Source organism: Phaethon aethereus, assembly GCF_964289735.1.
Source record: "Phaethon aethereus genome assembly, chromosome: 26".
NCBI lineage: Eukaryota > Metazoa > Chordata > Aves > Phaethontiformes > Phaethontidae > Phaethon > Phaethon aethereus.
In genome coordinates this window covers 1113081-1125930 of record NC_138602.1, presented here as the reverse complement: position 1 = coordinate 1125930, position 12850 = coordinate 1113081, and the positions used below count along the sequence as shown (strand labels likewise).

Genomic DNA, 12850 nt, shown 5'->3' with positions numbered 1-12850 from the left:
CCCCGAAATGGCTCTGATTTGCTCAGTGGGTGATGCTTGGCGTAGGCAGGATGCGATAGGGACAGATGCAGCCCCTCAGCCTGGGCTGACTTGCTCCCGTGTGGGCTGTGGAACACGTGCCGGCATCTCTCCCCGGCTCAGCTCTGGTTTTCTTTCCAGATGGGCTCCATAACTCGCCAGACCTGTGGAGTTCACCGGGTGCCATAAGCCAGTCGAGTTACGGTGCCATGCTGGGCAGCTCCTCCTCCCCGCTCCCGCAGTCCAGCGGCTTCAACAGTTTACATCAGCACGAACGCATGGTAACGTGTTCCTGCGCTGCCCCGCAGGCGGGCTGGGGGGCTCTGCTTGGCTGACCCGTGGCAGCGCGTCACCTCATCCCGTAGCTGTTGGCCCGGGGCAGCTGCCGAGTGGGAGGGCCTGGGTCCTGGCCCAGATGCCAAAGCCCAACAGCCATTCGAGGGTTCCTCTCACCCCTCTCCCCCTCTCTGCCAGAACTACCAGCTTCATTCAGGAGAGGTTAACGGCGGACTCCCTTCTGTGTCTGGCTTTTCCTCTGCCTCCACGCCGTACGGTGTCTCCAGTCACACGCCCCCGATCAGCGGGACGGACAGCATGATGGGTACGTGCGGCCCCCGGGCGCCTGGTGGTCCCCAGCATGACACCCCCTTGCTCCACTGCCATGCAGAGGCTTAACTGGAAAATCAAAGTCTTGGGCAAACCTCTGATGCCCAAGGCTGTGGTATCTATGTCCGATGTACCCAGACACTCTTCATCCCTTGTGTGTCACCGGTGCCTGGAGTTACTGCATGAGGAAGAGGCGCAGCAAGGTTATTGCTGCTGGATACCTGGGCAGGCGGTAGCAGGGGGACGGGGTGCTGGCTTGGGGGTTTAGCCCTCACCTGGTGGATCTGGGAGGAGACCAGGGTCTGTGACTTTATCTCCTGGAGGTGCCGTGGCTTAAATGAGTTGCGGAAAGGATTTGCATCTGCGTTGCGGGAAAGCGGGGGTATGTGTGAAGCTGTTCATCTAAATCCAGAATAAGAATGTTTGTGCTGCATTTGGATACCACATTAAACCCCCGAGTGCTTTAATCTCTAACCCTGCCCAACCTGTTACAAAACCTGTTACTGAAATGAACTCATGTTCCCCAAGAAATGAGGATCTTGACCTTGATTCATAGAAAAACCCTTGTTTAGAGGAGGGGAAGCAAGTTTGGGATTGTAGGGGCTTAAAATGCCCCATGAAAATGGGCCATGCTGCAGCAGACACATTTGATCGCTGTTGATGGCATGACACCTTCCACCCAGCACCTTATAAAAACATTCCTGCAGCCCCACGAAAGCTGCCAGCATGTGTGTGCTCTCATCCAGGCTGCTCTGAGCTGGGCATCCATTTAATTCTCAAGCAAAGCAGTAAGAGCGAGAAATGTCGATCTCAAAGCAGGTGACCCCAGAGAAGGTCTTGTGTGGGTGCCTTGTCCTGCTGGGTTTCTGGCACCCTGGCAGTGACGTCTTGTGTCCTCTCTCAGCAGGTAACAGAGGAACCACAGCTGGGAGCTCAGGAGACGCGCTCGGGAAGGCACTAGCTTCAGTAAGAGTTTCTGCAGATCCTTCACCTGGTCCTTGTGCTGTTTTAGCGTTGGACCTCCCCTCTACAAACAGGGACCCTCTAGACAGCAGGGAAAACGGACTCGTTGGGAAGTTTGGGTGAATGCATCCCAAAAACATGTCAGCCTCTGAAGGGAGAGTTTTTCCCCTCTCTGTGCTGCCGTCCTGAGTCTTGGCACCGTGCAAAAGCACCTTTTGGCAGATGGGGAAACCAAGGCACTGGATGTTATGGTGGCCCTGCAGACCCTTGCCCATGAGCTGGCTCTGCAGCTGCCCAGCCTGGTACTGGTCTGGCAAGGTGACCCCATGCAGCCCTCATAACAGGACTTATAGGTCTCAGTAGTCCTGGCCCTGCATGTGCTGGTTCAAACTGGGCTGTCACAGCTGGGGCTTGCCTCTGTCCCATTCAGCACAGGGACCTTTGCTTCTGCATGGTGGCAGAGGGGTGCCAGCACTGCACGCTGCAGTGATGTCTTGGGGCTGTCCCTTCCCTCTGGGGTGGGACCTGAGGAGCGGCGGCCGTAGCTGCCGGGTGGCGGCAGTGGGGACGGAGAGAGGCCCTGGTGTTAATGGGGGAGCTGCGGGGGGACCGGCGGGCTGGGCCGTCGCGCCAGCTGGGAGCCGGTGTGGGTATGGGGAGCGGGGTGCCAGCGGGTGGTCCCATCGGGTGGTCCTTGCTGCACCCGGGCTCGGCAGCGCTGCTGGGGAGGGGGAGAGCTGCCGCAGGGTTGGGCGCTGCTGACCGTGCCCTGCTTCTCTCGCTCCAGATTTATTCCCCCGATCACTCTAGCAATAACTTCTCGTCAAACCCCTCCACACCAGTCGGCTCCCCTCAGGGGCTTGCAGGTAGGTGGAAAACGTTGCTCTTTGTGTAAAGGGGGATTTCAGGTTTGCTTTCAGGAGGTCCAAAGCATTGTGCTTCCCAGATCGGCCCCAAACCCTCATTAAAGATACTTCTGGCAATCTCACCATATCCCATTTATTTTTAAAAGCGGGAGGGTGAAGAGGAAGGACAAGCAAACTTGAAGATACTTTTTTAAATGTCTTCTGTGAAGTTGCATGTCTGTCTGCTTTATTCGGTTGTAGCTTTTCCCCCCGTTCGGAGCCAGGCAGGGCCCGGATGTGGCGAACGCCGCGTGCGTGAGGGCGATGGCTCTGCCTGCGCCCGGCTTTGCCCCTGCATAGGAGTTTTAGCAGGCGGCTCTGCTGCAGGCACGAGCCTGGCCCATGTGGTAGCATCATTGTGTGCTTGAGTTAAAGCATCGCTGCCACCTCCTTGGACCTACTCCCGCTGTTCAGACAAACCCTGTCCCTGAGCATCCCATCTTGGAGAGGCTGGGAGAGTTTGTCCCTGGTTTTGTCTCCCATGGGAGGAGTGCAGTGGGAACTGGGAAGCAGCCAGCTAGTTAAAAACCATTTTCAGTGCCTGAGGAAGGCCTGCCGCTGCTCCCATCTGGCGGGACAGGCCTCGTTTCTGCCTAGTAGAGCTGGTGCTGAGGCTCCTTCGTGCCCGGAGTGCGGAGCAACGCACACCCGCCAGCCTGCTGCCCGCCTGGGCTCGGAGCGAGCGCAGCGTGTGTGCTGGCTGCGCGCTCGCTGGGGTGGTGTAGATTCACAAACCTCTCGAGGTCTGAAGACCTGAGCTCAGTGTCCTGCTGAGGCACAGCAGAGGCGAGTGTGCCATGGTGGCCCGTGCAGTGCCGTGGTGGCCCGTACGGTGCCGTGCGTTGCGTGGTGGCCCGTGTGTTACGTGGTGGCCCAGCTTCCAGCCCCATCTAGTGGCAGCCGTGCCCGGTCCCAAGCTCTCCCCGTTTGTTCGCAGGCACATCCCAGTGGTCGCGAGCGAGCGGACAGGGTGCCTTATCTCCCAGCTACGAAGGGAGCCTCCACACTTTAGTAAGTGTCGCCGGAAGATCTGCCTTCTCCTTTTCCCTTCCATCCCTTGTGTGCCTGGCGGTAAAGGGCTGCTGCGTAAAGTTATCTCCCTGAAACGTCTGGGGCCTGAAGCGAGATGGTTAGTCAATAGACGGACATTTGGTTGGAAGCAGCTGAGCAGAGCTGAGCTCTGCTTCCCTGAGCCCAGAGCCTTGCTGGCTGAGGTGCAGCCTTGCACCCTCCCCCTGTTTATGCCCCTGTGGGTCTGGCCAAGCCAAACGGATTTCTTGGTGGTTTCTGCCTCCCTTTCCTGAGCAGGAAACCTGCTCGTGTGACCCCTTGTGCCTTTAGGGGACAGCACTGACTGAGTCAGGGGGTTATTTCTCCCCATACCTGCCTTGGGGTAGCTGAGTGCATGATTGCAGCCAGCGATTCTGTAGTGCAGAGAGCTGCAGTGGGCTGCTGGCTTTACAGATTTTAACACAGACCTGTTTCTCTGTCCTGTCCTTCAAGCAAAACAAAATGGAAGACAGGTTGGACGAAGCCATCCACGTGCTGAGGAATCATGCTGTGGGCCAGACAGCTGCCATGCCAAGCAATCACGGGGACATGCACGGGCTCCTGGGCTCGGCACCAGCCCACAGCGCTACCGTGGGCAGCCTGGGCCAGGCCTTCCCTGCCTCAGTCATGTCCCTGGGGAACAGGCACCCGAGTCTGGTAAGTGTGGAAGCATCATGGCAGCTGTCAGGGACAAGCTGGGGATGCACGACATGGGGTCCCCTGGCATCCAGAGGGACATTGCCTTAGGTGTGAGAATAGCTCAGTGTGGTCCAGCTTGGGTCAGCTGTTGACAGCTTTGCATGGATGATGATGTGCACAGAAGCACAGTGGCTTGATGTGTTTATGCAGGAGGGGTTGAATCCACGCTCGGCACAGTGGTGGCTCTTGGCCACGAGCCCTGCATGCAGTTCACTCATGCCCCTTCTCAGGGCAGGCAGAGGTGGTGAAAGCTCTTCTTCTTTCCCTGCAACATGGATGGAATTCCCTCAATACAGCTTCAAGCCGTCCCCGGGGGATGCAGGGAGGAGGAGGAGAGGGATCCAGTGCAGGGCAGGACTGTGGGTACAGAGCGCCAGGTATCACCAGGACTTCTCTGCTCTGAGCTGTTTGGGCAGGCACTGTGTCCCTCCGCGCACGTGGGGAGTGGTGATGTGTCATGGCTCATTCAGGCTCCAGGGAGCGCGACACCTGGGTGCTGGGGTCCCGTGCTGGTCACCAGGGTCCCCGCCTTGTCCAGAGGCTGGTGACTGCAGGAGCACATTTTTGGCTGCCTGCTGCAGCAAACGGTAACACGTCTCGAGTCTCTCTAGAGAGCCAGGCGTGCTTCCCTTCCGAGCTCCCCAGACTCCGCTACTAAGCGATGAATCATATGTGTGTCCTCTGTTGCAAACTCCTGCCAGCTGCAGAAAGGAGAGAGCTTGCAGCGGGGCTGGCTCTGTCCTGCCAGTCCCTGGCCAGTGTAGTGCAGCCTTGAGGAGTGCGGGCTCAGCAAGGCTGCCTGACCCTCGCCCTTTGCGTCCAGGTCCTTCTGGGCAAAGTTCATGCTGCTGGGATGTCCCCTGCACTGGTGGCACTGGGGAGATGGCAGAAACGTTGGTGCTTGGTGGAGACAGGACACATATAGCCCGGGCAGGGTGTCCTCTCCAGTGTGCCAGCTTTGCGTCCAGGCAGAGAGAGGCTTTTCCACGGCGGGGGGAGACAGCAGTGGTGGGGGCTTTCTGCTTGGTCCAGCTGATGTGCCGGGCACGAAGCTGCTTTCTGCAGTGTCCCCACCACAGTACCCGGAGCACTGGAGCAGGCTGGCTCCTTCCTCCCGCATGCCGGCGCTCTGGGTGGTGGGAATATGCGAGGGGGGCCCACGGCTGCACCTCAGCCTGGGCTGTGGAGCCCTGCGGCTGTGCTGAGGGTGGCTGTGCCCATGCCCGCTGGCCATGACGCTTCCCCGCCTCAAGGCTTGCTCTGCTTGTTCTGCTGTAGGTGGGAGGAGGTCACCCCGAAGATGGGTTGTCCAGCAACCCCAGCATGCTCCACAACCATGTCACACTTCCGTCACAGCCCAGCTCACTCCCTGACCTCAACAGACAGCAAGACACGTACAGCGGTAAGGCAGCTCTGCACGTGTGCACGCTTGAGGCTCACCTGCCGCGGGTGATGTGGGTCACCCGTTAGGTCCAGCCCTGTGCAGCAGCAGCCGGGGGGGAGATGGGTGCTCTTGCAAGGCCCGTGCTTCCTTGCAGCAGCCGCAGGGCAGCTTCTACCTTGAGCCTTTTCCAGAGGTTTGACCTACATGTTCCTGTCCCTCCCGCCAGCTGTGGGTGCGCAGAGCCCCCGGGCGCTGCTCTGCTGGGGGAGGTCGGGCTCTGACTCTGGAGGGCCTGGGAGGTGGGGGGCGAAGAATGGGGAGAGGTGGCAGGGCAGAGCTGGCACCCCTCCAGCTCCTCTTGCTGCAGACCGGCGGTGCAGGATGAGTCCAGGATACCGCGCACTGGCAATGCAGTGCAGCAGGAGCAGGGCCTGGGGAACACCCCACCCCTCCATGCGGGTCAGGCCTCTCCAACATCCATGTGTGGTTCTGCTTCCTCAGCAGGCTTGTCAGGGGGGCTGGGGCGAAGCAGCGTGTCCTCGGGAACCAGCGAAATAAAGAGGGAAGAGAAGGAGGATGAGGAGAACACGTCGGTGGCAGATAACTCGGAAGAGGAGAAGAAGGAGCTGAAACCCTCCCGGAACAGAACAAGGTGCTCTTTGAACAGGTCTCTCCCTTCACTTAACTCTGTTACCAGGCTGGGGGTGTTTGAGCTGGGGTACAGCCACGGTGACCCGCCGGGCACTGGGCTCAGCCCGGTGAGGCCGGAGGTCATCCTGTGGTGCAGACCCGCCAGCCCCTGCCCACTGCGGGAGCCTTGTCCGTCCTCACAAAGAGGCGGCATAGCCCGGGCTCCTGCTGCTTCCCCGCAGCCAGCCGGTTTGGGCCGTGCTGGGGAAGGGTCCCTGCTGCCCTCTCCTGCTGGCTCCTGTCCCCGTGGCCACAGCGCTTCCTCACGCTCGTAAAGCAGAGGGCTCACGCCTTGGCCACACGAGCTGCACCCGCCTGCATCGTTGCTCCGGGCGTAGCTTGTGGCCATGTGTGGAAAGTACCGAACGGCTCCCCTCAGCCAGAGGTGGGGAAGGTTTTAACCTCCTCCCTGCTTTGGGTCCTCTCTGCTGTCTGCTTCAGGCTCCTGTATCCTCTGTCACATCCAGCCCCGTATGTGGCAGCGGATCAGGTAGAGTCCTTCCAGCGCACTGGCTTGTCTGCAACCTTGCCATCGGCTTGGAGACCTCACCAGGGTGATGCTGCCCGGAGGGGCAGCGCCAGCCCCGCTCCTGCCAGACTGCAGCCACCTCCTGCCCTGGAGGCAGAGGGCTGCGTCTTCCCAAAACACCAGCTTGGGACACGGGTGTTGGCCCCCACACCTTCTCCGGGCCACCCTACAAGCTCAGGCCGTAATCGCATTGTTATGGTTTCTTTCTTTGTTGTTTAAAAACAAAACAAACAAACAAACAAGAGGCAGAAGAAGAGCCTTAATTGCTTCTCTCCAAAGTCACTGCGTGTCCCCGTGTCTGACCGCAGGGCACTGGGCTGGCATGTCCTGGCGGGGGCACGTGGGGCGCAGCGCCCTGGCTCACGGGGCCGTGCGTGGGGCTTGGCGTCTCGGTGCCTCAACGTGTGTTTCTTTTCTGTGAGTTGACCAGTGCTGAGAGTGCACGCGAGGAATGTCCCTGTCTCGTTCTTATTTTAAACCATTAGTCAAGATGAGGATGAGGAGGACGATCTTCTTCCCCCAGAGCAAAAAGCCGAGAGAGAGAGAGAAAGGAGGGTCGCCAATAATGCCCGTGAGCGCCTGCGGGTCCGTGACATCAACGAGGCCTTTAAAGAGCTCGGACGCATGTGCCAACTCCACCTAAACAGCGAAAAACCGCAGACCAAACTGCTAATCCTACACCAGGCCGTATCAGTCATACTGAACCTGGAGCAACAAGTTAGAGGTCAGTGAGGGTCCCGGAGTGGTGATATTTTACGTATCTGATCGGCACGGGGCTGTCTGTCTGTCTGTCTCCTGTGACATGTGCTGTGGTGCCTCGCACTGTCTCTCTCCCCTGTGGCCTTGGGTTCCCAAGGCTGTTGATGTCCTCTTTTTTTTTTTTTCTTTTTGTTTCTTCTTTTTTGCATCCCTGCTGTTCTCTCTTCTGTTCCCCGCTGCCACTGCGAGTGCCGCATGCCGGTCCCTGAGAGGGCCCCTGCGCCGTCCTTGCTTTCCCGCAGCCAGGTGTTTTGCTCAGCTGCCTGGCCAGCAAAATGAAAAAAAAAAAAAACAAAACAAAACTAAAATACCAGCAAATCTCCCAAAGGGGGCCCAGATCTGATGTCTCTCCGAGGGCTGCTCCAAGCACAGAGGCCGTCTCTGCCCGTGACTGCAGCAGCAGTGAGCGATGCCCCGTCCTCCCTGCCTGCCCGGCGCGGGGCTCTGCGCTCCTGTCCCGCCCGCTGTGCCCCGGGACACACACGCTGTGCGGGGACCCGGCAAACCCCTGGGGATCACTGGAGCTGTGCGAGGGGCAGCAGGATGGAGACGCTGAGGCCAGGACTGGGCAGCCCTCGTGGCCTGGGTCTCCAATGCCAGCTGGGAGCACCGCGCATCCCCAGCAGAGCCTGGTGCTGCGGGCGGGCACGCGCAGGCTCCCCCCTCAGCGGGGCACGCTCACCGCCTTCCCACGCGCGCATGTGCCCGTCTTGGCTGCCCGTGCTTGCCCCGGGTGCCGCATCCCGGTGGGAGGGGAAGCGGAGGGCTTGGCTTTGCGCTCCAGAGGTCTTTGCTGCTTTGTTCCTGCATCCCGCAGTGCATGCTCCCGCTCCCCGGCCCCGCTGCGCAGGGTGCCGTGGCAGGTTAACCCCCTTTCTCTCTGCAGAGGCTGTTGTAACACGCATCGATGGTTTGTGCCTGGCTGTGCTCCTCTCTGCTGGCCTCTGCTGTTGCATTGATGTTGGAGTCCTTTGTGCCTCTCTTCAGTTTGTAATTTTTGCCTTTCATAACATGTATATTTTTTCCTGTCTCTTTTTTAATTTCCCCTTCCTTTTTATTTTTTATTTTGAGTTTTTATTTTTTGGTTCTGTTCTTTCCGATCTCCTACAGACAGTCCCCAGCCGTGACCTCTCGGTGGTCCCACTCTCTACCTTGTACTTGCTGCTTGCGGATCGAGGCAGGAGCCGAGGGGTGGCGGGGGGTAGGGGCTAGACAGAGTTGGCACCGTGTTCATTTTGGTCTCCCACGCTTGTCCCTTTTTAAACCCTTCTTGGACGCAGCCGGGGAAGCGGAGCGAGCCCCGCATGCTGCTGTCAGCAGGCGTTAGCGCAGGCAGCTAGGGTGTCCCTTCTCCGGCAGGCTTGGCCTTCGGGTTGCTTCGCAGGAGAGAAGCCGACCCCCACGTCCCCTCCTGCAGGGCTGCCGTGGGAATGGGGCCATCGGGTCCGCGTGTGCCCGGCTGGCGCTGCCAGGATCCTCCTGCTGCCGTCAGCAGCTAGCGGGGCAGGAAGGGAAAGGAGAAGATTGGGGGGTGTTGCAGGGGGCCAGGCAGGCAGGTCAGCGCCCGCTTTGAGCGGGGCGCAAGGCAGCCGAGGCACCGCGTGTCCTTATAACCCGGAGCACCCCACGTGGCTGCCAAACTGCCGGCAGCACGTGCCGGTGTCGGGGAGACAGCTCCGTCCTGCGCGGCTGTGGCGTGCAAGGTGCTGCCGGAGCTGTGTCCCTCAGCTGCCGGTGTGTGTTTGGAGGAAGGAGCTGGGTTCCTGCTGGGGGTGGGCTCCGGTGCCGGGGCAGCTGGTGGCTCCGCTCCCCCCGGCCATCCTGGGCGTGCTGGAGAGAAGGTGGCAGTGCCAGCTGGGGCACTGAGGAGGGGACACGGGCAGGGACAAGGCGGCAAGGAGAGGATGCAGGAAGGGACAGTGGGCAACCCTCTGTCCCACGCAGGCAAACGCTTGGCTGGGGAGCCCTTGCTCCCCCTCCACCTGGTCAGGCCCTGTCTGGAGGCTCTCCAGACCCCCCAGCGCACCCAGGAAAGCTCTGACTGCGGCCCCTCTTTGGTGAAGGCTTATCCCCGCATGGCTCCCCTGGAGCCGAAGGCCACAGCCTGTCCCAGTGCCAGGTCTCACCCAAGGACCGTCCTCAGATAGGTGTCTTTCCTGCAAGAAGTTTTGCTCTGGGGGAGAAGGTCGTCTGTCCAGTAAATTGGGGGTTTGGAGGGGATGGGCTGCAGGCGAGAACATGGTTTAAGATGCTGCCAGCACGAGTCTGCCTTTCCCCCTGTCCCTGCCTGTTTCAGGCAGCCCTGGGGTGCTGCCAGCGGTGGAGGCTCTTCCAAAGCAGACCAGAGTGATTTTGGCTGTGCTGAAAGACCTGGATTCAGTGTCTGCATCCGGAACTGACCCTCAGCAGCAGCCGGGAGCACTTCGGTCCTGCTCCCAGTGCTGCCCCCCACCCATAAGAGGGTGCTGGGCCAGGCTGCCTCGCACTGCTGTAGCATGGCTGCCCGAAACACCTTCAATGAGAGGCTTTGGCTGCAGATGTGATTTTTGAAGGAAATCTTACAAAGAGGGATTTGCTTTCTGCCAAAAAGTCTTTCTTTGTGGGATGAACCCGATATTTTTGGCTGAGACCCCTCCTGAACTTTTCATTTTCAGCCGAAAACAAACAGGAAGGCAAAATTTTGCAGAGGGGAGAAGGCGTTGGTGTCAGTACCGCGTCCACTGCCCGCCCTTGCCCCTGGCAGCACCCTCCGGCCCCGTGGGAGCCCGGCCCCGTGCTGGCAGCACCTTCACGTGGCTCGCGGAGGTGACGCGCAGCCCAAGTAGCCCGGGCAGCTCCAGGAAGCTCCCGGGACAAATTGGCTTTGCAAAGTGAGGCTGTTTGAGCCGTTTCCAGTGGACACCAGAAGCACTACCAGCACGGCAACATATAGCCCCCCCTCGGTACCACCCCCCTGACTAATCCCTGTGGTGCTATGAACCCAGCAGTACAGACGAGGCCTTGTCACTGGAGGACAAAGATCTGAGGGACCGGGAGAGGAGAATGGCCAATAACGCCAGGGAAAGGGTGCGTGTGCGGGACATTAACGAGGCCTTTAAAGAACTGGGACGCATGTGTCAGATGCACTTAAAAACGGACAAAGCACAGACCAAACTGATCATCCTACAGCAAGCGGTGCAGGTCATTCTGGGCCTGGAGCAGCAAGTACGAGGTATGGTAACAGCCGGCAGGTGCATTTTGGGGCCTTTCTCTCCCCCCACATCTCTGCGTGCGCATGCCTCTCTGTTGTGACTCCTGCTTTCGGTGCGAGGTTGTGTGTTTGCATCGCCAGCGGCACCCTTGGGTGCACCGCACGGCAGGCTGAGCTTTCCAAAGCCCCGGCCTGGGGTGGATTTGAAGCTCTGTCTGTCTCTCCTCATGCTTACCGGGAATTTGGCACCTGGATCCCATTAAGTAGCTTTGGAGAACTCAGTCCTCAACTCGGAGAGCTGGCTGAGGCACTTGGGGTTTTCTGTCAGCGAGCACATGTTTACACTGGCATGGTGTTTCAGCTGGGCGTGGGGTTTTGCTCTAGCAGGGGTCCAGCCAATTTACTGCAGCCACTGCAAGGAGCAGCAGGCAAAGAGCAGCTTGCACTGAGGTTGTTTCCTTGCATGGTCCCGTGTGTCTGTCCTGGGACTCTGTCCTTGCTCTCTCTTTCGGATGCTGCCTCCTATGCGCGATGCTGTTGCCCAAACTGAGGTTGCTTCCCTCCCTCCCTTGCTGTTTTTGGCATAGAGCGCAATCTGAACCCTAAAGCAGCCTGTTTGAAGCGTCGGGAAGAGGAGAAAGTGTCCGGAGTAGTAGGAGATCCCCAGATGACACTTTCAGCTTCACATCCTGGTCTAGGAGATGGTCACAACCCTGTTGGACACATGTAAAGGTATTGTCCCCTGCGCCGTGATCCCAGCACCTTGCTGCGGGTCTGACCCGCTGCCAACGCGCGCTGTTCTGCTTTGGCAGCTCAGCCCCGCTCATTCAGCATTAGCCAACATCCTTCTTAATTTACCTTAAGTAAATGACTTGCATGTGCGTATCCATTTGCTCGTCCGTGGACACCCCAAGCCCCGCAGGAGAGGTGCAGCCCCGTAGCGGGGATGGAGGGTTTCGGTGCTCTCACCGCCCTGAGCGAGCTCAGCTCTGCTCCACGCCTCCCAGCTCTGCCCCGGTTGGCTACTGGAAACCAGCAACTCCTTTGCGCGCTGGCCCTACGGGAGGGAATGGGCAGGTCCCAGAAATGCCAAGAAAGACGCAGAAGGTGAAATTGCCCCAGCGAGACCATGGTGGGAGCAGGTTCTGCTGGGCTGTCCCTGTTTTTAAGGGAAGGCTGTGCTTGGCCAGGAGCAGCTGAGCCTGTTTGGCCCGAGCAGTGCAGAGATGTGGGGCAGGGGACTGAGCAGAGCCCGGAGCGGTGGGTCAGCGGCTGACCCCGTCAGCCAGGCTCCCTGAGAGGGGCTGCAGCGTCTCACCCCGTAGCACCCGCACGCCCCAGAGGGCATGGAGGGGCCCCGGTCCCCAATGTCTCTCCTGCGCCGGAGGGTGCCTGGGGCTCCCCTGAAAAAAAAAAAGGGCAAAGCCGGTGTCTTGGCAGAGTAGCGAGCTCATGTCTCGACTCTGCTGCGGTCGAGCCCTCAGGGCTGATCGGCGGAGACAAGGCTGTGGCAGGGGTGCAACATCTCCCCCCATGCAAGGAGCGGAGTTTTATTCTCATTTGGGTTTCTCTCACTTCAGGCTTTTGGTTTTTTTATTTGTAGATCTCTTTGTTCCTCTGGATACAAAGATCTGTAGGAAGAAAACCCTCGGTGTGACCTGCAACCTTCTCGAACCATAAACTTTAGTACTGCTAATACTGACACATGTGGATGGATCCTGGCATGACGTAAGGGGTGGAAAAAACACTTTGTTGGAAACAAAATGAAAACAAAAAATTGCCTTAAGTATAAAGTGCGGAACAGTCAATACATATCACTCAGTTAGGAGGGGGTGGCGTGTTCTCTTGGCTTGTTCACAAGCAGCCAGCAGCAAAATTGTGCCTAAGCTTGATATTTCTTTTTTTAAAAAAAAGAACATTTAGTTATGAGATTTTTTATGTAGAACAAATAGCAATGCCTTTTGGTTTTTTTAGCTTCTTTTGCATATGTTTTGTAAGCAACGAAAAGAATTTTTTTTTGTATAAAAAAAATGTCTTGTACCCCACGCTTTTCTGCT

The 12850-nt window shown here is 58.6% G+C and overlaps 1 protein-coding gene across 1 annotated transcript in view; it reads left to right on the top strand.

Annotated features, from left to right (window-relative positions):
* The window catches only part of TCF3 (transcription factor 3), a 72314-nt gene extending 59782 nt beyond the window's left edge, over nt 1-12532 (top strand). Inside the window, exons 9-19 of the mRNA XM_082010885.1 lie at nt 160-299; nt 493-619; nt 1532-1590; nt 2375-2453; nt 3430-3503; nt 3996-4199; nt 5520-5643; nt 6130-6277; nt 7330-7568; nt 11381-11525; nt 12397-12532. Coding sequence (XP_081867011.1) covers nt 160-299; nt 493-619; nt 1532-1590; nt 2375-2453; nt 3430-3503; nt 3996-4199; nt 5520-5643; nt 6130-6277; nt 7330-7568; nt 11381-11523 — 1337 coding nt within the window. The 3' untranslated portion in view covers nt 11524-11525; nt 12397-12532. The remainder of the gene's footprint in view (nt 1-159; nt 300-492; nt 620-1531; nt 1591-2374; nt 2454-3429; nt 3504-3995; nt 4200-5519; nt 5644-6129; nt 6278-7329; nt 7569-11380; nt 11526-12396) is intronic.
* The last annotated feature ends 318 nt before the right edge of the window (nt 12533-12850 follow it).